Raw genomic sequence first — 27,687 nt, forward strand, 5'->3', positions numbered from 1 at the left:
CTTTCCCCGACTGGCCTGCCGCATCTGAATTACTATTGTTTCTTCCTTTGCCAAGCAAGCTGCATGCCTGTGTGATGACTCTACCGTGTAGCTAGGAGCCCTTGCTGGACTTGGGAGAGGGTAGGGGGAAGGGTGCCGGGGCCGGGAGGCCAGGGTACCTTCATCCTGGAGGCCAGGCTCACGATGGTGAGGTGCTTCAGTTTGTTCTGCTGGGCGGTGCTCAGCTTGGGCAGGCTCTCCTTGTTGGCTGCTCAGTCCCACCCACCACAGAAATCAAGACACAAAAGGAAGTTAGTATTTCTCTCGTGGACCCGACTCTCAGCCTCCCCACACTGCATGCCCCTTGCTGTCCTCACTGTGCACGCCTACTGGGCAGAAAGCCAGTACCCCTCAGGGAGGAAAGGTTCAGTTTCTCTGCACAGGGAATGGCCACAAGGAGGTGGCAAGTGTCTAGTTAAGTCTACACACACACACACACACACACACACACACACGACTTTTTAACAACATGATGGCAAGATTCATCTGGTGGCAATTCCTAAGCCACCAGGCTCAGGCAATTCCTGAGCCACTGAGATGTGCTGGGAGCCACCAGGCGCTCTCCTGCAGAAGCCCAGCAGCGTGCGTGCCTCCAGGCACTGCCACAGCTCACTCTTGGGGGAACTGCCCCGAGAGGCACACGCACCCACCGCCGTGCTGAAGCCCCCAAGTCCAGTCTTCTCAGCAGCGCGCCCCAGGACACAGAGAGCCCCAGGCCTGCTCACCTCATCACTGTCAACACTTTACAGGTGAGGAAAGGAGGCGCAGGGGCTGTGGGCAGGGAAGGCAGAGGCAGCCTGCCAGTGGGGGGGCTCTGAGACGGCACCCTCGGCCTCTATACTGAGTGAGGGTGCAGAGGGCCCATGTGCCGCTGAGAAACCCCACGGCGTCCCAGGAGTGGCACACTGGAGGCTGCCAGCAGCAGCCGGTCTGCTGAGGTGACCAGTGAGCAGGAGGAGAGCCGGGCTCAGCGTGGAGGGCCGGGGTGCCAGCTCCAGTCGTACCACGAACGTAAACTACAGGAGTTGTTGGGACATGCAAGCGCCTCCTTCCCAACACTTCAAATTCCAGTTTAAAATCACCCTGATGCCCCAATAATGGGAGGGGCTGTGGAGACGACTGCCGAGACTTAATATGGACACAGGTTTATGACCTGTGATTCTGGCGAGAGATCAGACGGCCCCTGGGAACCAGGGAGGGCAGGAAAAGCCCGGCCCCACAACGCTGACAGAGCGTCAGCAGCTCCCAGGAGTGGCTTCTATTTTCCAAACTGTCTGCAGCACAGGGTCATTTTGAAGGCATTTAAAATGCTTCCCCTAGCCCCCGAAGCTACTAACCCAGACCGCTACAGGATGTGGGTGCGCAGGGCCCTGGTGGTGCGGTCGAGTAGCTAGCCACAAGGCTGTCGTTCAAATGCACCAGCAGTGGTGCTTCAGGAGAGAGATGAAGCTGTCTGGTCCTGTAAAGACCTACAGGCCACTCCGAGTCAGACGTGACTCGGCTGCAGTGGGCTTACAAGCGCCTGAGGCTGTCGGCCTCCTAGACCAGCGGTTCTCAACCTCTCTGAGGGTCGAACGACCCTTTCACAGGAGTCGCCTAAGCCCATCGGAAAACACAAAAATATTTCACAGTATATAATTATATTGTTTTGTGATTCATCGCTATGCTTTAATTATGTTCAATTTGTAACAATGAAAATACATCCTGAATATCAGATATTTACACTATAATTCATAACAGTAGCAAAATTAGAGTTATGAAGTAGCAACGGAAATAATTTTATAGTTAGGAGTCACCATAACATGAGGAATTGTATGATCAGGAAGGTTGAGAACCACTGTCCTAGAGGGTCACAATGAGTCAGAATCGTTATATGCAGAGGTACGTAAACACTGTCCCTGCTTTACCCACAGGATATTCATTTGGTGAGGTCACCTGCGGAGCTCAGCAAAGCAGCCGTCCCAACCTCCATCAGCTCACAGAGGCGTACAGTCACAGGCCGGCGGAATGACCAAGCAACGTCTTTGGAAGGCTCCTAGCCCACTCACCTATGTAATCTGGGTACGTTCCATAGGCAAACAGGTTCAGCAGCTGCAAATAGGCAGCATTTGCTCCTTCAGCGAGCTGCAGAGGAAACACAAGGTCACCACAGGCCACCGATCATTGGTGTTTCCAACAGAGGGCTGGAGCCATGTGCCAAAGTCATGGCCAGGACCCTATTGCCTCTGCTGTGTGATGACTCGGGCCCTGGGGCCGCGCCCTACGCTAACGGGGACAAGTCCCTAAGATGACGAAGGCCCCAGAGTCCATCTTTCTTTCTCAGGAAGGCATGTCACAATTGACGTGGGTCACAAGTAACTGCTTAGCAGTGCCTGCCTATCTGGCCGGCTGTCCATCCCTCCAACTCTAGCCCATCCCCCACCTCCAACAAGCCCGAGAAGCAGTTCCCATCCCCTCAGAAGTCTCGAAGATGGCTGTGTCCACATACTGAACCAGCAACTCTCGATGCAAACTGAGCAAGGCCAAGGGCTGGCTCCCAGGGTCAGACCCATGGAAACTGGGGAGTCTGGGACAAATGAGCTCAAGATGGCACGGAGAGCCAGAATGGGCCAAGACACCAGGCTCACAGGCATCCCCAGGTGGAGACCCTCAGTACAACCCCGGATGCGGGCAGGGGGGAAATGGAAAGTCAAGGTCCCAGCTTGGCTGCTCTCAGAGGGGGTTCCTGTTCGCACAAACAGGCCCCTTCCCCTCCCGTCGGACTCAGTCACGCCTCGACAGGGAGGTGGCTCAAGACCTCTTCAAAAGGAAGCTCCAGGAGCAGGGTCCAGGACTGCCGACAGCTCGCTCCAGCCCAGGGGAACAAACAAAATGAAAGCATCCTGGGTGGGAGTTCCCGGGAACGTCTCGACGCCTCCATAGCCCTCGCACACACACTCTGAGGGAGAGAAAGCGAGGAGCCAAGCGCGTTCATTCATTTGGTAGACCTGCCCTCTCAGGTGACCAAAACCCTCCCGAGAGCCCCAAATCTCTGCTGGCAGCAACCTCAGAAAGACTAGCACACCCGTCCACACCTACCAGACCAAATCAAAAATCCTGTCGTGGAGTCTCTGCTGACTCCTGGAGACCCTAGGAGTGGAGCTGGCCCTGCCCCAACGGCTCTCTGGGAACAGCTGGTGATTTCAAACAGCACACCTTGCGGTTAGCAGCCAGTGCATAACCACTGCGCTGCCAAGGCTCCATCACCTACCAAGCAGATGAACTACAAAACCAACAACTGATTTCACGGCAGAGGCTGCCAAACGCCTCCCTATGTTCTCAAGCTACACCCACCAGGACTGATGGCCTGAATCGGCATCTGAGCCTCTCAGGAAACTTTCCACAGATCCCAAAACCACCACCTGGCCTGTTTACTCACTTTCCAGGAATGGGAAGGAAACAATGCCCCCTGGCTGATCTCTTCTGTTGAAAAAGGAGCCCGTTTATTTTCAGTTTTCCTCAGAGGGGTCACTGTCCATCTCTGGGCAATTGGATTTCTTACTGAGAGCCTACAGTGTCAGACAACACATTAAGCTCCAGGGAGACACCGGTGACCACACCGACCTGACCCTCACAGAGCTGACAGTCTAGTGGGGATGAGGAACGCGAGGTAAAAACTGACTGAAAACAAAAAGCTGCCCAAACTGGGAAGTCGAGATTGAAGAGAAAAAGGCTGCTTGGCTCCTCCCGTCCCTCGTTCCATGGTCCTTCTTCAACCTTCCTCGGTTTCCAAGGTGACGCGATAAATAAGAGCTGCCTGCCTGTGCTCTTAGTCACCATGACAAACTAAACAAGCCAACAAGCAAAAGCACCGCTCCCCGGCTTCTCAAGTCAAAGCTAGGGAACACACCTGCTTACTTCAGTCTCGCCATTCCCCACTGGGGCAATCTCTTCTTTGTGGAAGTCCGCCTTGTTCTCAGCAGCAAGCTTTCCCTGCTATTCACGGGCCTGGCCAACCCTCCTTCTCTGTTTGGATGGGAGGGTTTGGGTCTGAGACTTTCTCAGTCAAACATCATTTCACGCTTTTAGCACTACTTTGCTAATTTATCCATCTCAACTTGATTCTTCTATTTTCCCTATTGTTAGTGACCCAGTCAACTTTGACCCTGTCCCCAGATGGGCATCTCACTGGAAGGAGCCCAGGACAGCCTCCTCCCTCTCCTCTGCCCTTCTCTCAGATACCCCCCTCCCCCACCACCCAGCCACAATGCTGCCTTACATGCAGCTCCTCGGGAAGCTCAAGAAGCGCAGGAAAGACCTAGGACAGAATGGCCTAGGAAATGTCTAGAAACGGCTCTTACCTCCTGTACGTTGACCAGCTCCAGCAGTTCTCCAAAGACGTACACGCCAGGAGCCTCCAGGACTTGGCTTATGAGAGCGGTGAGGGCTGAGCCACTGGTGCCTTTGGCCAGAAGGATAAACTGTTCCAGGAGGTTACTTGAGGGCTTCTGTTCTCCTGCCATCCTCTGGCCTTGCGAGGCTGTCCAAAAGAAAAGCATGTCAGCCAATCTTCCTCCTCCCTTGAAAAGTCTACACTTACTCGGAGTTCCGTTAGGGCCCGACACAAAAATAACTGCAAATGTTCATTAAAAACAAACAAACAACCTGCATGGCTCTGAGTCCAGACATTGCAATGACCACTTTGCAAGATGGCTGGGGGTTCAACTGGGAGCTACAGAGATCTCTCTCCTTGTTCTAAGGAGCCTCAGGGTGCAGGAGGTTAAGTAGTAGGCTGCTAACAGAGATGCTGGTGCAGTCTGCTTGCATTACAGTTTACAGCCCTGGACACCCTAGGGAGCAGTTGGACGCTGGGTCGCTTTGACTCTGAATTCATTCAGTGGATTTGGGGTTTTGTCCTCATTTGGATGTATGAAACACATTTAGTAAAGGCCTTTTCATTCCTAGGTGTTCTCCCAGGGGCAGCACCTCCTACGCCTGACATCTGATCAAAGTCCAAGATGCACACAAGCAGGAGTTTCTCAGTCGCTGCTTTAAACCCATCTCCCAGACTGCCCCTGAGTTAGGAAACAGCAGGTCCTGCCCATCCACAGCAGTTACCTCTTCCAGTGGGTAAATCACAAGCAGCCAGCCAGAAGCAGATAAGGAAACAGCACATAAACCAAAAAAGATGCTTCTGTTCATTAAAGAGGTCATTTCCTAGGGGGAGCAAAGGAGCCAAGTCCTGGTGAAAATAAGCAGCAAGAGTCACACGAAGAAAGAACATGTGGTGGTCCTCCAAGAGGAAAGCCCCGTGCATGGTGTGCATGGTGCGTGGCCGCCTCCTGGGTGACATGTGAGCAACATGACTTTCAAACGTGTACAAAACCCCAGGAAAGCAAGAGTGGTGAAGTGAATTTTGGGTGGCAGCACCCAAATAAGGCATAGAGAACTCTAACCAGAGGATGGGTCAGTTTTGCCATTCCGTTGAGTAAGTGAGCCAATCAAAAGCTGGAACAGCGAGAGTCCCACGACCACCAAGAAAACCAAGCCAACAGTGGGGCACAATCCAGATCCCTGCCTGAAACGACAGAGGCAGCAAAGGCCAAGGTCTGGAGACCCTAAGACTGAGCAGACTAAGCTAAGGCAGAGCAGCAGGTGGCCTTCCTGGCCCAAGGAGGAAGAGGCCAAGGGGCAGCATGACTGTGAGGCCCGAAGACCAGAGCCCTGGTGGTGTTTTGAGAAGAAGCGCCCTATAGACCAAAGATTGTATCCTCCGTGTTTTCCATCTGAGTTCTATGTAGCCTTTGCAATAGATTATGGAACCCAGCAAAGAAACAGTTGTCTGAATAGCATCTAAGAAGAAAGGATGGGGTATGTCTGGCCTCTGCCTTGAGGCAGTCAGCCTTGAGCAGCTATGGAATTAGATACTCCTTGGCCCTCCAGAAGCTGGAGGAGGTCAACAGAGATTTGGAAAAACAATGGAGATACTGTGTTGCCATCCTGAAGACACTGGGAAAGAAAGGTCTCTTAAGTGGGTGATCTAACATATTATATATATGGGGACACACTGTACCAGGAGGTTTCAAAAAGTTCACAGCCAGATCCTATGGTCGGTTCCACTGCTGTGTGAAAAGGTCCCCTAACACTGACTCCGCAGGAGTCCTAAATAAATAAGATTACTGCCTCTGAGAATAAACTCAAGGACAGAGGTGGTATGGCGTGGAGCTGAGAACATTCTTAAAAAGGATAGTTTGGCTAAGAGAAACAAAGTTTCCCTGTGGAAACAGACACAAGGGTGAGAGGACCCTTACAAAGTACTGGAAGAACCAGGAGTCACCTCACTTAACAAGGGGGGGGGGCGGCAGAATTTCTGGTGGAGCAGTCGGTATGTGCTGGGCTTGTAACCACAAGGTCAGCAGTTTGAAAGCACCAGCCACTGCGAGAGAAAGATGAAGCTTTCTACTCCGTTAAGAGCTACGGTCTCAGAAACTCCGCAGGCCCAGTTCTACCCTATTCTACAGGGTCGCTATGAATCAGAATGGGCTCGATGGCATTGACTTTGGAATCTGAAAGATGGAACTTTTAAGGAGGAGAGGGGAAGAGAAGGGGGCGGTGGCGAGATAATTGTTGGGGGATGGAAGAGGGGAAACCCGTTCCACGTGGATCCGTGTTAGGAGACAGGATGGAAGTGGTGAAGAAGTGGTAAAGAAAGGGACGGATGCTTCCGTCCTTTCCCCAGAGACCTCACTAAGGAACGGAGCCCGTGGAGGCAGGAAGCCCAGGTGATAGGGGCAGGAGCCACAGACTGCTGTCCCAGGAGGGCGCTATTCTGATGAGCGGGAGAAAGGCGCAGGGCCAACCTTTGGGGAGTCAGGAAGCGAGTGCAGACTCGGGGTCCGGCTGGACTTGGCTCCAGGCCCGGCCGATGGTGGGCGCGGAGTGAGGAGCTGCGGGGCGTGCTCCCCGGCGGGGGCGGGGCGGCGCGGGCTTTCCCAGCAGCGGGCGTGAGGCTGAGCCGACCGGCCGAGTGAGCACGCTGCCCTCCGCGCTGCCCTCCCTCCCGCCAGCCTCTACCTGTCCGCGCCGCCTCTCTGTCTTCCGAGTCGCTGGCCCGGCCTCCCAGCGTCCACCCGCAGGTTGTCAAGCGTCCATGGTCGGCCCGGCGTCCGGCGCTTTTATGCCTCCGCCAACCCGTTGCCAGTGCCGTTCCCCCCCGGAAGCCTCCTCCTGCCGCACCTGAGTTCCGCCCACACAAGGTTCCCCCGCCGCGTTCGCCGCCTGGGGACTCGGAGCGCCCAGGGGAAACGGAGCCGGAAGGGGCGGGGCTGGATCCCGGAACTGGGTGGAGAGGGGCCACCTCCGTAGGCCTGGTACCTGAGCCACCGCGATTACCATCGGGGCTGGGAGTCCCTCCCTTCGGCTATGTTTCATTGGTTAGGCGCGCCCTGTGGCCATTAGGAACACATTTTGAATAGGAGTCCGGCTTACGTGTTGGGCTGCTAACCTCAAGGTCAGCCGTTCATGGCCACCAGCCGCTCCATGGATGAAACCAGTCATTCTGCTCCCACGAGAGAGTGACAGTGGAAACCCACAGGCTATAGGGTCACCATGGAATCGACTCCATGGCAGTGAATGAGTGTCCACCCCCCCCACCCCACCCCCCAAGCATCAAGAAGCGATCTGGTTACGATTTGGGACTACTAACCTCAGAGTCATGAACGCACCAGCTCCTCCCATGAGGCTGCCTCCTCCCACAAAGATGTGAAGTCTCAGAAACTCACTCTCCGGTCACTCACTGTGAGCCAGAATTGACTCAATTACAGGATTATTCCACGGCCTGCAATATTAGCGCCATTTGTCCAAGCGAGTTAATTAAGCCTCAAAGCAAAACCAAGAAAGGGCACAGCTGGCGCTGGCATCAGCAAGGTGAAGTCTCGACTTCTATTCAGAAAGCATCTTAGCAGGAAGCAGTGGTGGGCGGAGCCAGCAATGGCCGTGTGGCCACAGTATTTCTCCAGGAGCTGCACTTAGAGCTCCAGCTAAGCAGTGGCACGCCACTCAGCATTTCAGGTCCGGTGGGAAAGAACCCTCTGAGGCTAGGTGTTGGGTGGGACTCACGTAGCTCAGCATCTAGATCACTTGCTGGGTGATACAATTCAGGATGCCTGAAAATGCTGTAAGTATAGGAACCAGGAATCATCGTAATACAGGCAGCATCCTAGTACTGTGCCAAGCCATCACCCCAAGTCGATTCAAATTCACAGCAATTCTAAAGGGCCAAGCAGAGCTGCTCCACGGGGTCTCTTCCCAGGCTGTAAATCTTCACAGAAGCAGACTGCATTATTCTCTGATGGTGAAGTGGCGTGAGTTCACACCGGCTTCTGAGTTAACCAAGCACTGAAAATATTCTCTGACCCCAAACCAAAACCAAACTCATTGCCAATGAGACAATTCTGACTCATTGCAACCCTACAGATGGGGTAGAACTGTCCCTGAGAGTTTCCAAGACTGTGACTCTACTGCTGTAAAGAGCTCTTTCTCCCGCAGAGCGGCGGGTGGTTTCAAACTGCAGACCTTGAGGATCGAAGTTCAATGTGTAACCACAACGCCACCAGGGCTCCTTAAATAACACACCAAAGCGATCTTATATAGGTTTTCCAAGGCTGTAAATCTTTATGGGAGTAGGCAGCCTAATGACTTGAACTGCCAACCTTGCCGTTAGCAATCAAATGCCTAACCCATGGTGTCACCAGGGCTCCTTACATAACATACCAGCCAATCAAACAACTTACTGCCATCGAGGTGGGTTGGAACTGCTGACCTGTGGTTAGCAGCCCGATACATAACCTACTCCACCACTATGGCTCCTCTTAACACAAAAAACAAAACACTGCCAAGGGGTCCATGCTGATTCAGAGACCCCTGTAACTGTTTATGGTCTTTCTCTCTCAGAGCTGTTAGTGACTTCGAACTGCCAACCATGAAGATCACAGCCCAACTCATAACTCCTACACCACCTGGGCTCCAAAATAACACATAGGGAGCCAGAAATACACTTAAAAAACCTCTCTCCCAGTTTAAAAAACAATGCCAAAAGAGTCCAAAGTTTTTGTAGTCTGACCCTTACGATGTAGGAGTGTTTGGTACACACCCATTCTTCCAGGTCAGACAATAATACAGCTCCTCAGATGGCTGCACACACCTTCAGTGGGAAAGGAGCCGCCCAATAAACCCCAGGAGCAGAAAATGCAGGTGGGCATTATATGTCCCATGGATTACGAAACTGTTAAAAAGTATCAATTAAATAAGTGCTGTGAGAGTGAGCTGACTATCCTTTGGGAGCTGAGACAGTTAAAGTTTTTTGTGCCAACCTGGCCAATAAACACGTGGGGTTAATTGAAGGGCGAAGAGATAAATGGCTGTGAGCCTCACCTTACTAGTTCTCGGGTCTCTAGCTTTGTGATGGTCGGACCAGGGCGCAGCTGTCTTAGCCAGTTCCCTGCTTCAGCTGGCAAGGCTCACTTCCTGCAAGACATCCCCTAGGAGAGCCACGTGGACCTACCCGGATGCAGCCCTGGGTGCTGGAGCAGCCATGTGGAGACCCCTGCCAGTGCTGAGATGCTCACACACTCACTGATTCGGCTATCCTCCTGCGGTCGGCATCATTGCATGTGTTTTGTGAGATGGAGGAGGACTTTGTGGATTGGTGTCGGACATATGGGCTAATGTTGGACTTATGGGCTTGGACAGCACTGAGTCGGGGTGTTTTCTTGTTGTGCACTTAACCTTTATATAAACTCTCTCATATATGAGTTCCTGTGGATTTGTTTCTCTAAAGTACCCAGACTGACACAGGAGCACAGAAGAGAATACATTTTGGAGCGATTTAGGCACTATCTGGCAAAAAAAAAAGTGAAAGAAAAAGAAGCATTTCCAGCATGGGAGCAGTGCCCATAGTCACAGAGCAACGTTGCAGCAAACTCGGATGCAGAAAAGAAACGCAGAGTGGCTGGCACCTGATACCGAGGAAAGCACTTGGGGGAGGCTCTGGTGTCAGGCCACAGAGGGGTTTCGAACCACCAACGTGCCAAGCTCTACCCCTAGGAGGCTCTGAGCCATGACAAAAGCCCTTCTTTGAGAACCCAGAGCCCTGTGAGCTATAGGAGGCAGATAGCTACCAGCTTCTTCTAATTTTGCCCGGGGAGGGCTGGTACCCTGGAGAATGTGAAACTGGTGAAGAGGCTGAAAGAGTGAGCAAGCAAATCTCAAAGGGCTGACGCCAGGTGCAGTGGTTTGTACTTCAACTCAAAAAGGAAACTCACTGCCATTGAGCCGATGCTGACTCACAGGGACCCTGTAGGACAGAGCAGAACAATTCCTCCTGTGAATTGTTTACAGGAGTAGAAAGTCCAGTCTTTCTAGTGGTTTCAAACTGCTGCCTTTATGGCTAGCAGCCCAAGGTATCGCCTCTCTGCCGTCAGAGCTCCTCGTTTCACTCAGAGGCACTGGAAACGGCTTTGGGGAGAGGTTTGAATACTCGGGGGGTTGAAATGGTCACTCCAGTTGCCATAACTTAGCAAATGAATTTCGATGTGGAGACTGGAGGCAGGGACCCCAGGGAGTAACTGCAGGATTCCAGACAGAGATGGTGAGATTCTGAACAAAGGAAGGGGTAATTGGCATGGAAACGCAGGGGCCCTGCTGGGGACATTCGGCCCCAGGATCTCTCAGACTCAGTACTGTCATGGTCGGTCGGATCAATGCAGACTTATCATGACCTTCTGGTGCAGGGGAGACCTGCCTGGTGAATTTTGAAGACTGTCACTCTTTACAGGAGTAGAAGGCCCCGTCTTTCTCCCTCGGAGCTGCGGGTGGTTTCAAACCGCTGGCCTTGTAGATCGCAGTGCAATGTGTAACAACTGCACCACTGCCACCGGGCCTTCTTATGGGCTCTCTGAGACTCGTTAAGTAGAGGAGCAGTGGAAAGAGGAAGGCCCTCAATGAGTGGATGGACAAACGTACAAACAATGGCGAGGACGGGTGGGGTCTTGCTCTGTTGTACATTGGATCATCACTGTGAGTCAAACCGACTCAGTATCTAAGGCTTGGTGACCAGCTGCGTGCAGCGAGAGGGAAGGAGGGTACCACCTAACGTTCTGGCTTGGAAGGAGTTGTCTGTAAACAGGGCTGTGGAGGGGGCAGAGGTGGGAATAGGTTGGAGGAAGACCAGATCAGTTTGAGGGGCTAAGTCTGCCTGGGAGGCGGGGGTGCACACAAACCGGCAGTGTATGGGAGAACAAGGGATGGCCGGGCCAGGGTAGAGCTGAAGCTCTGGGTGGGTGTGTCTACAAAAGATGGAGGCCACAGAAAACCACTGAGGAGGAGACCAGTCCAATGCAAAAACCAAAAACCCATTGCCCTTGAGTCAGTTCCACCCATGGCGCCCCTACAGGACACAGAACTGCACCTGATGGTTTCTGAGCCTGTATACCTTTATGGTTTTGTGTGCCTGAGGGTGAGCAGAAGAGGGGCTGAAACACTGGTGGGTATTTCTGAGGCTACAGCTGGATCTGTGGGTGAGCCAACCTGAAGTAAGCCTGTGTATGAGGCATAAGGAGATGGGCGGGGGGAGGTAGTCTTCACCGGAACTCCTCCCTAGGAGAGTGCTGGGTGGTTGGAATGAACCATTGATAGGGAGCTTGAGTGGGGAGGGGAGAAGGGGCTAACCTCCCCCACACTCCAGTAGCCACACTTCCAAACCCACTGACGTGGCATCCGTTTGGATTCGCAGCAGCCCTGTGGGACACAGCAGAGATGCCCCATGGAGTCTCTGAAGCTGCACTGTATACAGAAGCTGACTTTCTCCTGTGATGCAGTTAATGGGCTTGAACTGCTGATCTTTCGGTCAGCGGCTGAATGCTTAACCACTGTGCCCTGGGTAACCACTGGTGGTTACCTTCCAAGGAGGGGAGAGGTACGTCTGTGAACAGTAGGCCTTTGGGGGGGGGGGGGCGGTGCAAGCGCTACCCAGTTCCTTCTCCCCACCCTGCTCACTGCTGCACATACCAAGCCCACTGTTAGACAGACATCCCAACTCCAAGTGACCCTGTGGGACAGAGCATAACTGGCCCACGCTGTCTCCAACACTGAACATTCTTACAGGAGCCGGGGCCACACCTCTCTCCTTTGGAGCACCTGGCGGGTTTGAACCGCCCACCTCTCAGCTGAGTGTTTCAACCAATGCGCCACCAGGGCACCGTGCTGCTGTGCCAGTGCTTCCCAAAGTGGGCAATACTGGCCCCTGGGCCCTGGACCAAGCCAGGGTAGCTGCAAAGGCAGACAGCTTACACATTCCCCTAGGAGAGTTTTTCATTTAAGCGGATTGGGGGCTGGCGGAGGGCACTGCGGAATTTTCTTCTGGAAAGGGGGTGGTGGTAGGCCACACAGTCTGGGAACCGTGCTTTCCATAAAGGAGCGACTGACACTGAAGGGTTCCAGGGACGACAGTGCCTTCCTCGCACCCTCGTTGGTGGGCCTCTCCCCGACCCTCCCAGTTCTGTCTACCGCATGCCCTACACCTGGCCAGCTCAACCCTCCCAGCTCTGTCTACCCCATGCCCTACACCGGGCCAGCTCATGCTGAGCACCCCACACTTGCCCTCCCTGACGCCAGGGCCTGCTGCACTCCAGCTGGCTCTCCTAGCCGCAAGGCCCCTCCTCTCAGATTTGCCTGTTAAAATCTTACCAGCCCGGGGGGGTGCGGGTGGGGGGTGGACATGTCTTCGCCTGGATGCAAAAAAGCACGGACATAAAAGAAGTGCCTGTGTGGAAAACATAGTCAGTCCCTCAAATCTCTGGAAAGAGGACGACCATGTGACCCAGCCCACTTCTAGGCACAGACCCCAAGGGCCTGAGAGTGCAGATCCAGACTCCCCATCCCCCCCACCCCATGCGTCCACTGCAGCCCGGTTGTAATGCCTAAAGATGGAAACCACCTATATGCCCATGGGCAGGTAACCAGATGGGAAAAACGTGGGCCGGACACACTGGGGAGCACTGCTTGGCCAACCAGAGACAGGAAGTCTTGCTACTCGCTGCCGTGTGGATGGAGCTGGGGGATGTTATGCTGTGGGAAATAAGCCAATCACAAAAGGGCAACACTGTGTGGCTTCCATTAGCTAGAAAGAAAGGGTGAATGCACAGAGACCACAGTTTGTTAGCGGTGACCAGGGGCAGGAGGTTAACACTGATGGAAAGATCACATGAATGGGGGGGTGGGGGTGCACAGCCAGTCACTATAAGTGTTGTAAGCTGCACTCCCAAGAAGCACATGAGGCTTGGTTTGGGGACTTTGGGGTGGTGGCTTCCAGGGGCATCCCAGTTATCTGGCTGAATGGGTTTAAGGCTTTTGTTCCCCGTCCCAGGTGTAGCCGATTGCCTGGAGTCTTAGGCACAATAACCAGTCTCACTTTGCCTGGAACAAGAGAGGACAAAGGAGAGCCGGGAAGAGGTGGAGAAAATGGAATGTTCACAGAGGCCAGTTACCTCCATGAACAACTGCCGCCTTTGCCAGGAGGCCGGAAGAACCAGATGGGGCCCAGCTCTCATGACCGGGCGTTTTAATCAAAGATGTCATAGCTGAATCCTGATCAAAAAGCGGGACATGTAGAACATGGTTTTGAATTTTCATGGACTCCAGACAGCCTGGTGTCGTGAAGGCTGAATGAACCTTGGAGACTGCTTGTCTTTACACCTGAAACCAAAACTAACCCCTGAACTCTTCTTTAACCTCAAACGGGAGTTTAACTGTTGTAATGGCGTGACCATTGTCGTTGCTTCACCACTAAAAAAGAGTGGCCGCCTGGAGTCTCATGTTCCTTTGAGGATGATCTGAATGGAAGCGATGGGCAACAGGAACTGTAAAGGTCAGACAGGAATCTTGGAGGGCAGTGAGTGGATGTGACTGGGGAGGAACAACACAGAAAAGGAGGACAGACAAGGAGGGCTGCCCCACTCAAAGCCTGCACACGCTGTCACTGCACCGTACGCACTGCGGTGTATGTCCTCAACACATCCTGTGTGTCCTCAACAACAAGAGACACTGGCCAACCGCACTTTACTAAGATCAACAAGTTCCTTCGGAGAAAAGATACTATTCAGAGAAGACAATGACAAGCCAACAGTATTAAGACGAGACAGTCAAACCTGCAACAGCAGAGATCTGAGTCAGAGAGAAACCTGTCAGAGAAGGAAAACGCAAATTCTTCCTGCTCGTGGAGGGCAGTGGACAAGTGGTAGAGCCGCACCACATCCAGGGCAGAAAACTTGTGAGACCCGAAAGGCCCAGGCATCCGTCGCACTCTGGTGCTCGCAGACAGTCACTGTAGCTGTGAAGTGTCTAGCAGACTTGTAACTTCATATCCAGATATAAGAAGGTAAAATCAAGAAGACTCAACAAAAAGTGTGCACGAGACTTGCACGAGGCACTGCACAAATGGCCAGTAAATAAAGTCAAAAAAGACATGGCCGTAGCATCAACTCTGACTCACATCAACCCGACAGGGCTGAGTCACTCTCCCACGGAGCAGGTGATGGGTTTGAACCATTGACTTTCCAGTTAGGAGCTGCGCACTTAACCACTGCACTAGTAGGACTCCCAAACGGTGAGCGGGGCCTATGGTAAGGGACTCCACATTTTAAAAATAAAGAGTAATAGCCATAATGAGATAGTCTAATTGGCCACATGGCTGAGGTTAAAAATAGTGACCTGACGCGACATTGAGAAGAACAAGGAGGAGAAGAGCACTCTCCCATCAGGACCTCTCCTAACATTGGTACAATCACAATGGGGAACTATTTGGAAATATTTACTAAGACCCATCACATGTATACCCCAGAGGCCAGCAACTCCACTCCTAGAAATGAGTGGGCACGCCTCCCAAATAGACACACATAAAAATCATCACTGCAGTTTGTTAATAACCTCAAGGTGATGACAACCCAAAGGTCCAACAACAGTTGTTAGTTGTTCAGTGCTATCGAGCCAGTCCCAACCGCTAGCAACCCTGTGTACAATACAAGACACTGTGCCAGCCTGCACCACCCTTACAATTGTGATGCTTGATGCCATCTTGTTGAGGGTGCTCCTCTTTTGTGCTGACCATCTCTACTTAACCAGCGCCATGTTTTTTCCCAGCACTGGCCCCTCCTGATAACATGTCCGAAGTACAGGAGACGAAGTCTCTCCATCCCTGCTCCTAAAATTTGTTTCTTCTTCTGGCAGTCCATGGTAATGTCCACGGTCTTCTCCAACACCGTAACTGGAATGCATCCATTCTTCTGTCTTCCTTATTCACTGTCCAATTTTCACATGCATACAAGACGAATGGTCGCACCATGGCTCAGATCAGGCGCCTTAGTCGGGCAAAGTGACACCCTTGTTCTTCAACACTTTAGAAAGGCCTTTACCCGATGAGATACATCATTTGACTTCCTGACTTGTTTCCACAAGTTTGATTGTGGATCCAAGCAAGATGAAATCCTTGGCAACTTCAATCTTTTCTCCATTTACCATGATGCCTACGGATCCAGCTGTGAGGATGTGTGGGTTTTCTTTGCATTGAGTTCTAATCCACACTGAAGGCTGCAGTCCTTCATCTTCATCAGCAAGGGCTTCACGTCCTCCTCACTTTCAGCAAGCAAGGTTGTGTCACCTGCATATTGCAGGTCGTTAATAAGCCTTCTGATTCCAGGTTCTTCTTTATATGTGTGTTAGGTGGGTAGAATAGAGAAACAAATCCAGGGAAATTCATGTGTATAGGAAAATCTTTGTATAAAGCATAACTGTACATTAAGAAAACATCCCAGCTCAGTCCAGATCAAGTCTATAAGTCCGATACTAGCCCATAGGTCCAATACCAGTCTGTAAATTCCTCTTCAGACTCACACAATGCATGCAATGACACTGAGTTCAGGAAGAGCACAAGCCAGTGGTTGGAAAGTCTTGTGGATCCAGTGGTGGCGGAAGTATCTCAGCGCTGGTGTGGGTCTCCACATGGCTCTTCCAGCTCTAAGGCTCTGGGTGCCATTAGCATAGCTCCACCTGGCTTGTCAACAGGAATGTCTGGCAGGGAGTGAGTGAGTGTCCCCACCTCCAGCAAGCCATTTTTCTCCGTAGTGCCTCCAAATGAGGTCATCAAGCTGCAACCTGATTGACAAGCTAAACTCCACCCTTTGGTTCTTAATAGTCTCAAGTTGACAATAGATTATGTAACTGCCACAATATGGTCCAACCAAATACATTGTGGTGTCTACATTCCATGGGTTAAAAATAAAACATGGCTGTTGAGTCATTTCCAACTCATAGCATGCCTGTAGGACAGAGCAAAGGGTTGCCAAGACTCTGATCGTCAGAAGCAGTGAGTTTGATCTTCAACAAACTACAACAGGGTCGACCTCCTAAAGGACTGTCCCTGTGAGTTTCTGAAGCTGTAACTCTTTATGGGCATCGAGAACCCCATCTGCCTCTCGAAGAGCCCAACTTGGAAACACCCCCCGCACCCCCCAGACTACGACTCAGCAATTTAAAAAGAAAAGCCCCGGCTATGCACAAAATGGATGAATCTCACACAAAAATACTGATGACCCAATGCTGTGTGGCTACATTTCAGTGGAATTCAAGAACAGTCAAAAAACCAATCGGTGGCGACAGTCCTCAGGTGAAATATCACCTGGGGCTGGGAAGGTGCGGTACTGATCGGAAAGGGACCTGAGGGCATTTGAAATGGCTTCTATTTTTATTTTGGTGGTGATGACACAGGGAGATGCATGTGTGAAAATCTGTGTCCTAACTGTATGTATATTTCACCTCACCAGCAAAAAAACGTGAAGGATAAGTTTTTTGGGGGTTAGATAAAAGTCCTAGCCCTCCTTCAGGTTCAAATATTACTGCTTCCCTAGAGTTTTGCCATCAGGATTTCCATAGTAATCTAATGTTACTTCCTTCATACCCTTTATCCCATCAAAGAAAAAACCAACTCACTGTCATCAAGTCAATACTGACTCAGGGGAACCCTATATATAGGTCAGGGGAAAACTGCCCCTGGGAGGTTCTGAGGGTGTAACTCTTTATAGGTGTAGAAAGCCTCATCTTTATCCGCCTAGCAGCTGGTGGTTTTGAACCACTGACCTTGTGGTTAGCAGCCCAATTCCTAACCACTATACCAGGGCTCCCCCATTTATCCCCCTCCACTTTAAATCTCAGGGCGACTCCTGAATTCCTCTGAACCGATGGTTGGCGTACTGGGGGCCACTTGGTTCACCTTTTACCCACATAATGCCTGGGCAAACAACAGAAAGCGAAAACACGCTTGCCAGATTGCATGGAAGAAAACACTGGGGGTGCCAAGTGGGTGAAAAAGAGGACAGGAAGAGGCGAGCTCACTTGGGAAAGGAAACAGGAGGTCGCCAAGGAAACCCTGTCATGCGCAGCAGTTTTACCGAGTTCCTGAAATCAAATGTCACGTTGAAAAGGAAGGAAGCCATCAAAACTCCAAGTCTCACCTAGGCTGAAGACACACACCAGCCCGCTCCTTCCCTTGCAGGAAATCCACCCTGCAAGTGCTTACCTAACCTCTGCGGGTGTTGCGAGCCTGGACGGGAAAACTACATGAAGATTTTGTTGACAAAAGATAATAACAATCACAAAGCCGGCCAAACCGCTAAAAATATCTCCGCCCCAGTGTGGTGCAAAGAGCCCAGGCTGCGGGTCAAGAGACGCAGGGCCAATTTTAACCGCCCCAGCTAGCAGTGACCTCTGCCCAATCCCCGTCTTCCCGGGCCCTCGACGGTAAAACAACAGGGGCGTTGGATTAGCAAATTCTCTGAAGTCTCTTCCTGTGTTGATAGTCTGAGCTCACAGTGCATCAGCCGCCCAGCCCAACACAGGAACACATCAGAAACGTCTGCAGCCCACATCAAAGGCGCCCCGAACCAACAAACAAGAGAAATGTGAAGGAGTTACTCTGTGTGTCTTTTTCATGGTTCAATCGGTGATTTGGTTTGTTGTTTGCAGCCTTACCACGATTTGCAGGAAAATGCTGAGTTCCATGCAAACAGAAGTTAGCTCTCCGTGGGCTGTCATCTTCCTCTCAAGGTGCAGACGGCCTTCCTGCCAGGTCTCAAGTCTCGGGATTCCGAAATCAGGAAGAGCTGCGGGCGGGTTAAAGAATTTGCGCACACTGCGCGGCACACTGGAGTCGAAGTTACAGGGAACGGAGCGCAGGGGATGCTGGGATTTGTAGTCCGGGGGCTCCTTTGTGGCGCGCCGGCGTCCGTGGTTCCCCGGGCGCGCCAGTGGGGTGCTGGGAAATGTAGTCTCGGCCACATCGCCCGGTGCAACCCGTTGTCATCTCCGAGCCCCAGTGTGCCCAGCGACGGGAGCAGGCCCCTGGAGCCTCTGTAGCTGCGAAGCCAATCCTCCGCTGGGGCGAACTCCAGGCAACAACACCCAGGGAAAATTTTGTCCTAAGGGACTTCCCGGGAAGGGCCCTTCCCACTGACGTTCCCCATCCCCCTGCGAAGCCGCTGAGTGTTTCTATTGGCTGACCCGGATGCCAATCTCTGAGGTGGGCCTTCCCATTGGCCACGGGGCGGACGCCCGGAGGCTAGAGGGAAGGAGAAGGGATAAGGAGCGGGAGCTGAGGGGAGGGAGAGGCCGGTCCGGGTCTGGCCGCTGCCGCTACTCGCCCGAGGTCTCCTGGCCGGGCTGCGGCTCCGTCCTCGGCTCCTGGACACCATCTGCGAGGCTCCGCCGGGCCAGCGTCGGAGAGCCGCGGGCGGCGGCCGCCGCATCATGTCAGCCAAGGACGAGCGGGCCAGGGAGATCCTGAGGGGCTTCAAACTGTATCCGCCCGGGAGCGGGGTGTGGGGGGCGGGAGGCGGCCGCTCCCCGGGAGCCGGCCCGGCTGGGGGCGCGCCGGGTGGGCGGGCGTCTGAGGAGAAGCGCGGCGCGGGCCCCGGCGGGCGGGCGCTGTAGGCGGGCGGGGGGGAGGTGTCCTGCGAGGGGAAGGGGACGTTGCCGGGAGTCCAGGGGTGGAAGCGGGGGAAGCCCCGGGAAAAGGGCCAGGAGAGGCGCCGGGCGTCCGCAGTGGGCGTCGTCGGGGCGGCCGGCCGGGGGGCTGCGGCCCGCGGGGAGGGAGGAGGCGGGCTCCCCAGAAGCCCCGCAGCCAGGTTGGCGGGAAGCCCTGGGTGGGCAGGGGAAGGGACTTGTCGCGGGTGGCTTGGCATGGCACTGGCGAAGGCTCGGGGTGTGTGTGGGGGTCACCTCTCGGAGCGCCCTGCCCACCCCACCTGGTCTCCACAACTTCTCTTGCTCACTTGTGGCTTCTCCCAGGCCCCAGCCCCCACGCTCATCTTCACTCCCTCTTGGCCTTTTGAGGCATGGGGTGGCCACCGCTGCCCCTCTCAGTTCTTCTGTTCTCTTTCCAAAAAAAAAAGGACCCCAAAACGCAGTGGTCTGCTACCCCGACGTGCTACGGCTTTCCCCTGGGACTCCTGGGAGCAAAGGTTACTAGGCTGGCAGGTCCGCTTCCGGCCGCGTTGACCTGGTGGAGCTGTCCAGCGGGATCTGACGGCATTGGGGGACACGGTGGGCTAGAGTAGGCCACCTGCCGCTGTCTTGGGAAGGCCACTTTGGCCACCTTCCCTGTGCAATGCCCTGTGCATGTTTACCTGGAATGCCCATGTGTCACCAAAGGATGCAGGGGGAGAAAATGCATTCTTGGGTCTCGCCTTTGGACACTTCCTGCCGTCCTGTCCTTGGTCTTCTCTTAACGTCCTTACAGGGTGGAGGAGTCTTTAGTGCCTCCCTGGGGGCAGGTGGAGTCTTCCCTTCGGGGTTGTGCTAGCACAGCCTCTGGGCTACCTGTTGAGTCTTCTCAGTGCTCACTTGACTGCAAGTTCGTGCTGCTGAATCCTAATCGGAAAACAACCGTGGTAGTCGATTTTAGGACCCAAAATGGGGGAAAGGACACAGAATAATTTGGATGGACACATGGCACCTTTTTTCAGGGAAGCTACCGTGATAGGCTGTTTGGGGTTTAAAACTGAATTTGTATCACCTTTGCATGCTGCTTTTCATGATCACCTTGCAGTGCTTTTTATAAGGCCGTGGACTAGCAGCCGTTTTGCATGTAACTCCAGGTACCTTTCTCGATAAGTTGATAGGCGTGAGGACAGTGTTAGGAACGTCCCAGCATGGATTGGGGTTTTTGATTTGGGTTTGAGTGATGGATACTGTTGTTGAGCGGGCACCCTGCACACCCTACTCTGTGGGGAGTGGAGGTTGCAGAAGCAAGCCTTTGTGTTTGGTTGGAGTCGACTTATTGCTGAGAACAAGAAAGGGGCTGGCTCATGACTCCCCAGCAAAGCGTAAAGGGAATGATTGAGCCTAGCAGTCACCTTCAGTCTTGGCTCTTGAACCTGTTGAGAGAGTGGCCGAGTGACAGAGCTTGAACTGGCCACTGAAAGGAAAAGTGAATTAACCCATTCAGCAACAGCATTAGTGCCTCTAAAGCAGACTTGCAGGGAAAGTTTGACCTGCCCTACAAACTCTTGAAGCACAGGGAAGCAGCCACAGAAAAGCATTAGCATGGGAGCTCTGGTTGCCTGGATGGCATCTGAGGATTCAGAGGGCCAAAGAGTTTTAGGATCTGTTATTTATACCTTCAGGACAGAATAAAATTACTGCTTTCCTAGGAAACCGGCAATGGATTGCCTTTCATTGAGCAAATGGTTTTTCTGAACTTTTTGAGAATCTTTCTATAAGAATAATTTTATTACTACAATAGGTAACCCAAACCAAACCCACTGTCCTAGAGTCAATTCCAACTCTGCAACAGAGCCGTGCTGCCCCCGTAGGGTTTCCAATCTTCACAGGAGCAAACTGTCACGTGGTTCTCCTGTGGAGTGCTGGTATCCCAACCAGCACCCTTTCAGTTAACAGCCAAGCACTTATTCACGGTGCCACCAGAGCTTCTGATTGTAGGAAAGTTCTATTATATTCCCAAATTCACTGAGTCGATTTGTTTACTTGAGTCAGTTTAGACAATAAGCAATACCTTATTTTAATGTGTATATTCCTGGATGCTTAGCTCTCTGGAAAAGCAATACAGGGTTTAAGAGACTGGACTAGCCTTCCTGTGTCAGAATCCCAGCCCTGGACTCCTGTAATCTTTGCTTCAATTTCATCAACTGAAAATGGGGATAAGGAGTTGTTGTGAAGATTAAATGGGTTGGTATCTTTAGATAAGCCTTTAGATAAGTACCTGACCCATAATAGGCATTATGTGATGTTGATGTTGTTGATGCTATAAATCTATGTTTTGCCATTTCTTTTTCTTCCGTGGATTGCTTTTTAGTTGTTTTTGCCCATTTTACTATTGAACTGTTGATCTTACTGCTTTATTGGTGTTCTTTATATATTTTGATACTAATCCTTTGCTTGTTAGGTGTGTTCTAAATATTTTCTTCTCTTTTGAGGGGAGGTTGAACAGAAATTTTAAATTATTACATCAAATTTGTCAATATTGTCCATATGACTTCTGCATATTTCTGTCGTGTTAAAAAAGGTCTTCCATATCCCAATATTAATGAAATATCCTCCTGTGCTTTCTTCTCTTTTTAATTAGCTCTTGAGTCTACCTACAATATATTTGTATATGTAGTGAATGATAAAAATCTAACTTGTTCTGCTATTTGGATAGCTAATTATCCCAATACTGTTTCCTTAGTAATCTGTTATTTCTCCACAAGTTTGAAACAATACCTTCTCATACAGTAAATTTCCATAAAGGTTTACATTTGGAATATCTTTGTTTCGTTTAGCCCCTTGTCTCTTCTTATGCTCATACAGATTGAGTATATTTTAGGATAGCTAACAATATGTGCAGAGTGTGTTTAAAGTTATATTGTAAAGTCATTAGAAATATTTACATCCCTGTCATGCACACTGAACCTTGTGTATATGCCTGTAGTAGATGCTCAAGAAATATAAATCACATAGTGTATAAATCAAGTGCAATCTTTGTGTCTGAAAAAATTTGGAATAAGTTTTGTACTTGACACAGTTATTTCAAAAGTAAATCATTTGCAAGATTTCCTTCTCATATCATCTTCACCCCACCCCCAGCTCAGATAAACTAAAAATCTTACATTTCTTTCTAATTTTGTTAAAAGCATCAAATTTAGACCCCAAACCAAACACTATATCTTTTGTTAGCTGGGCACCATCAGCTTTCTTTACCACATTTGCTTATGCACCCATTTTGTCTTCAGTGATCCTGTCGGGAAGGTGAGCATCATGGAATGCCAGGTTATTAGAACAAAGTGTTCTTGTGTTGCCCAATGTCCTGTCTGCTACCTTAATACTTAACATATGTACAGGCTTGTATTTAAACTTATATAAGTGCCCTTTGCCTCCTAGTCCTTTCCTCTATTTCCTTTTACTTTCCTCTTGTCCCACTATCATGTTCAGTCTTCATTCAGGTTTCAGTAATTCCTCTCGGTTACATTGCCATAAATCAAGCCCCACCAGGTATTCTACACCCTCCTCACCATCAATTTTTAGATCACTTGTTGTTCCCTTGTCCATGGGTTGGTTAACACCCACTTCCTTTCCTCCCCTTCCCCCTCTCCTGTGTCCCCTGGAACCCTTGGTCCCATTGTTTTCTCCAGATTGTTTATCCCGCCTATCTTATCTAGATAGACTTTCAGAGACAATAATAAGTACAAAAACAAGACAGAGCAAAAGAAAACAACAATAACAACAAAAAAGAAAAGCCTATAAATAGTTCCAGGTCTGTTTGTTGACCTTTAGGAATGTTTTCTGGTCAACTTTGATGGGGTGCCACACCCTGGCCCCAAAGTCTATTTTTGGTATTCCCCGGGGACTTTATTGCTGTGCTGCCCTTGCTTCTCTGTTACACGCCCTTTGCGTTTTTTTGTCCCCTGTTGTAGTGGGGTCACATCGGGCACAATTCCCACACTGTGCCTGAAGTGTTGTTTCTTTAAGTGCTGCAGGTCTGTGAGGGGCGTTATATGTTGTGGTGGGGCCGGCCCAATGGTCCTCTCTGCATTGGCTGCTCTGAGCAGGATTTCCCCACTTATTTTGTTCTTTATAAACCAGATAGTAATATTATATGCCAGATATAAATAACTGCGTACAAATCAATAAAATGAATATTTAACTCAAAATGGACTAGGGTATGAACAATAGTTCACAAAATGAAATACAAAATGATAAACAAAGAGATGCTCAACTTTACTAAAACAAATTATTCTTTTCTCATTTAATTAACAAATTTTTTTAAATTAATAATATCCAGGACAACTTTTAGGAGAAGGGAACACTCATTCACTGTGTGTGTGTGGTCTCTATGGTATCTAGCAAAGGATGACATATTACTGAAAAAAGAGAAAACCCATCCCTGACGACCCACTGTGACCTGAGACAGAGCATGCAGTCCCTTTAGCCTAAGACTTCATCTCTGGAAAATGAGGAAAACTCTGGGGGAGTTGATAGAGGATGGAATCAGATTTCATATAAAAAACTGAGGGCAGGTCCTGGCACATAGTACCTATATTAATGGCTATTAGTATTCATTTTCTTAATGATTATTCATAGCAGTAACAGTGCTATTACCGATCAGCCATTTTTTTTCTCTGATCTATAAGCAGTGCCTTCATGCTATTAAGTCTTTTTTCTAACCAAGAAATTATCGCTTTCTGTTCTGCTTCTGTAAAGAAATGATTCCATGAGTAAGCATTGATATATTCATAATGTTTATCTTGTGTAGTAAGTAATCAGTCCAGTTTATGGTAGGTTAGCAAGAAAGATTCCGAAAGCACCGTCATTTGTGTTGCTGAGTTCTGTCTTCATCGTTTGGTCCTGGAGCACCCAGATCCTTCCTCATAGCACCTTCATGTGTGACTTGACATCCAGTCGAAAATAGTTGGCTTTATATCATACTCACTTATGTTTCTTTTTTTAAAAAAACACCTCCCCCTGTTTCCTTATTAAGAATAGTGAACTGGAAGAGTCTTTGAATGCCAGTATTGCTTAACTAAATTGCCCTTGCCTAGCATTAAAAATGAAAAGGTTTATGAGTTCCGAAAACATGAAGGGGACTTCAGAACATTTGTGAGGAAGTTCCATTATCTTTTCATTCCATTTTTCCACGACCTTTTTGAAGTCCCCTCATAAAGCTTTTTTGTATCAACTCAAATTCTGGAAATGCAACCAAAACAAACAACATCCAGACAGTCATTCAACACTGTTGTCTCACAGATTGCCTAGTCATGGGATTCATATAGGGTGAAACCGGTAGCTTGTTTTTCCAGGATCTTCACACATGGGCTTCGAGAAGTCATCAATCGGTGTCAGCCTGAGTAGAGTCAATGAACCTAATCTCCTATTGGTTATGATACTTCCCATTATTTGTTGTGGTGGTAGTTGTCACTTAGGCTGTTTACTTAAACAGGTGGCCCTACTTTTGCTTGTTTAAGGAGGAGTTAAAGTATAGCTAGATACTTAGTCTTCATACCTCAAAATTTCTTCCCACAAGTGTGTAATATCCTTTATGGAGAAACATTATAGTTGCTTTTAGAGAATTAGGCAGAAAACAACAGTCAGACTCATGGAAAATTCCAGTGGTATCACCACTGTATTTGATAAAGGGCCAGCAGTAGAACTGGGACTGGGACTGGGCAGATCCAGCTTCTCCTTAGGCTTGACCCCTTTTGCCTCTCAGAGTTCACTTGTCAGCATTCTGCATCTGTAGGGAAGGCTTGCCTCCTGGATGTTTGTCCTTAGTCTTGAGCTTAGCTTCATAGGAAGACATTTTGAATAGTCTGCCTGTTCGAATGGATGATTGGATGCTTAGAATGCAAATTATCAAGGTATTAAAAACAACATAACTTTTTAGCTTTGGGCTTCCTGCTAAGTCTGAAATTAGGAAGAAAAGTAAGTGTGTTTTTGTTTTGTTTCACAATTTGATACTGTGAAAAAAAAAATCCTAGTAGATTGGACTGGAAGAAACACACTGTGGAGCAGGGCAGGTACAAACGACCTGATCCACACACACAATGACTGGAAACTAGCAAGAGTTTAAAGATGTAAAGAGTTGGGCAAGGGATACAAGTGCTTTCTTCAAAAGATTAAAAACTGCTGTAAAGAGTTTGGTGTGTTCTGTACAACTCTTAGAGGAAACAAGAATCAAGGATAGTTGCCCTGGGGAACAGTGTTTCGCCCAGTTTCTAACCAAAAGCAGCTCACTGCCATCGAGTCAATTCCAACTCACAGAGACCCTATAGGACAGAGTAGAACTGCCCTTTGGGTTTCTGAGACTATAACTCTTTATAGGAGTAGAAAGCCTCATCTTTCTCCTGCAGAGTGGCTGCTAGATTAGAACTGCTGACTTTGCAGTTAGTAGATGGATGCTTGCCTGTTAGGTGTGTTCCAGAGGAAAACTATTTGTGAAACCATATAAAAACTCACTGCCACCTAGTCTGTTCTGACTCAGTGACCCCATAGACAGGGCAGAACTGCCCCTGTGGGTTTCTGAGTCTGTAACTGAAAGTAAAAAGCCCGTCTTTCTCCCATGGAGCGCCCGGTGGTTTCAAACTGCCAACCGTGTGGATCACAGCCCAACTTGTAACCACTACTCCATGAGGGCTCTAGGTGAAATCAGATAAGGTATTAAAAATAGGTGCAGTCCAAAAGAATTCTAGAATCCTTTTCTCTGCCATTCTTCTAATGGTGATGACTTTTCTTAGTTAACAAGGTTTGTTGTTAGCTAGAATGCCTTTTGAGATGTGCTCCACACCTGAAAGAGGCAAAATATTTTGTGTGTGATTTAATGTATGACTTAACATAATGTCTGTTCCAAATTCCTTTTTTTCTTTTCAGACAACTCTTTTTTAGGTCCCATAGTGGTGAACCATTTTGTTTATTGTGTTGTGACAGTACTAACCCAGAATCTAGGAGAGTAATTATTGCCTCTGAACCTAGATAAAATGTACGGAACAAAACATAAATACCGCATATACTCATGTATAAGCTGAGTTTTTCAGCATGTTTTTATGGTAAAATTAGGTGCCTTTGCTGATATTCAGGTCGGCTTATATGCGAGTATATACGGTATGTAACTCTCCTAAGAATAGCACTATAAATAATAGCCACTAGAGAAGGGATTACCTAATAATATCTGACATGACTATAGTGCTTTTTGATCTTTCAAAGCCCTTTATTATTGCATTATCAACAGCCCTGTGCATTGTTATCCCCATTTCACAGACGAGAGAGTTATCACTCAGATAAAGGCTGAGCCTTCACTTTCTCCAGGCTCACCTGCTCTCCCATCTACCACAAGGCCCTTTGGGCTATTTATTTTTGTTGCTGTATTACTGCTAGAGAAGGACATGATTCTTAATAGAGTGGCGTCACAGTAAAAAAGAGGAGGAAGAGATGGTTTGACGCAGTGGCTGCAACAATGGGCTCACACACAGCCACAGGATGGGGCAGGGCTGGGTTTGGGTGGCAGCTTGTGAAAGACTTCAGAACTGTCATCTGAATAGGATCTTGAAAAGTGAATAGATGCTGGTCAGTTTAATCTTCAAATCCATGGGAGGAGCAGAGAGGAAGGAGAGTGATGTTATGAAAATAAGGAGAAGAGTGTTTCAAGGAGGACTTGAGTCAAGAATAACGATGAGAGGAAACGCACTAGACGAGGTCGCCTGCCGACGGGCCCTGGCCACTCGGAGAAATGGAGGAGAGCAGCGGAGGTGGAGGAAATGACCGGGTGCGGAACTGGCAGAGCGAAGTGGAGGGCATCAAGAACATATGACCCAGAATGTGGAGCGCATCCTGGCCCGAGGAGAAAACTTGGACCATCTTCGCAACAAGACAGAGGACCTGGAAGCCACATCCGAGCACTTCAAGACGACATCGCAGAAAGTGGCTCGCAAGTTCTGGTGGAAGAACGTGAAGATGATTGTCATCATCTGCGTGGTCATCTTCATCCTCATCCTCTTCATTGTGCTCTTTGCCACGGGTGCCATCCCTACTTAGGGGGCCCTGTCCCCTTCCATCTCAACCAGGCCAGCCCTTCCCACCTCCCACCCTCCTCCACTCGGTATGCTGCTTGGTCCTGTCCTCTGACTCCTCCCCTGAGGACGTCTGCACACTGCCTGCCCCAGGGACCACCTTGGTCGCCCCAGAGGGGAGAGAGTTGGACAAAGGTCACGTCTCACGGGTCCTCAGCGTGGGTTGGAGACACACAGAGGGCTCAGTGTACAGCTGGGAAACTGATGGCAATAAACTGTGGGTAATAAAGACCTGTCAATATCCACCAAAAAAAAAGAATAACGATGAATGAGGACCAAAAACAAATCCTTGGAATTTTCATTCATTTAACAAATATTTGAGATTTTACTGAAAGATCTATGGTATCTAATGGATCATTGGTGATCCTTTTGAGTAGTGGTTCTCAACCTGTGGGTCTTGATCCCATTTGGGGTCAAACTACCATTTCACAGGTGTTGCCCGATTCATAACAGCAGCAAAATTACAGTGATGAAGTAGCAATGAAAATAATGTTATGGTTGGAGGGTC

At 49.9% G+C, this 27,687-nt stretch overlaps 2 protein-coding genes and 1 pseudogene across 3 annotated transcripts in view; 2 read left to right on the top strand and 1 right to left on the bottom strand.

Annotated features, from left to right (window-relative positions):
* Positions 1-18,307, bottom strand: part of COPS7B (COP9 signalosome subunit 7B) — a 33,891-nt gene extending 15,584 nt beyond the window's left edge. Inside the window, exons 1-4 of one of the 2 annotated variants that reach the window (XM_075528948.1) lie at positions 18,097-18,307; positions 4,380-4,558; positions 2,088-2,163; positions 159-247 (exon numbers count right to left, since the gene is read on the bottom strand). In XM_075528948.1, coding sequence (XP_075385063.1) covers positions 159-247; positions 2,088-2,163; positions 4,380-4,541 — 327 coding nt within the window. In that variant the 5' untranslated portion in view covers positions 4,542-4,558; positions 18,097-18,307. Of the gene's footprint in view, positions 1-158; positions 248-2,087; positions 2,164-4,379; positions 4,559-7,092; positions 7,223-18,096 lie in introns of those variants that run through there. The other variant, XM_075528947.1, reaches the window with a different exon arrangement.
* A 370-nt stretch (positions 18,308-18,677) lies between these two features.
* PDE6D (phosphodiesterase 6D) overlaps positions 18,678-27,687 on the top strand; it is a 64,490-nt gene continuing 55,480 nt past the window's right edge. The window contains exon 1 of the mRNA XM_075528949.1: positions 18,678-18,920. Coding sequence (XP_075385064.1) covers positions 18,871-18,920 — 50 coding nt within the window. The 5' untranslated portion in view covers positions 18,678-18,870. The remainder of the gene's footprint in view (positions 18,921-27,687) is intronic.
* LOC142424202 (vesicle-associated membrane protein 8 pseudogene) lies at positions 26,792-27,371 on the top strand (annotated as a pseudogene).

The sequence above is a fragment of the Tenrec ecaudatus genome, chromosome 13 (assembly GCF_050624435.1).
Source record: "Tenrec ecaudatus isolate mTenEca1 chromosome 13, mTenEca1.hap1, whole genome shotgun sequence".
Taxonomy (NCBI): Eukaryota; Metazoa; Chordata; class Mammalia; order Afrosoricida; family Tenrecidae; genus Tenrec; species Tenrec ecaudatus.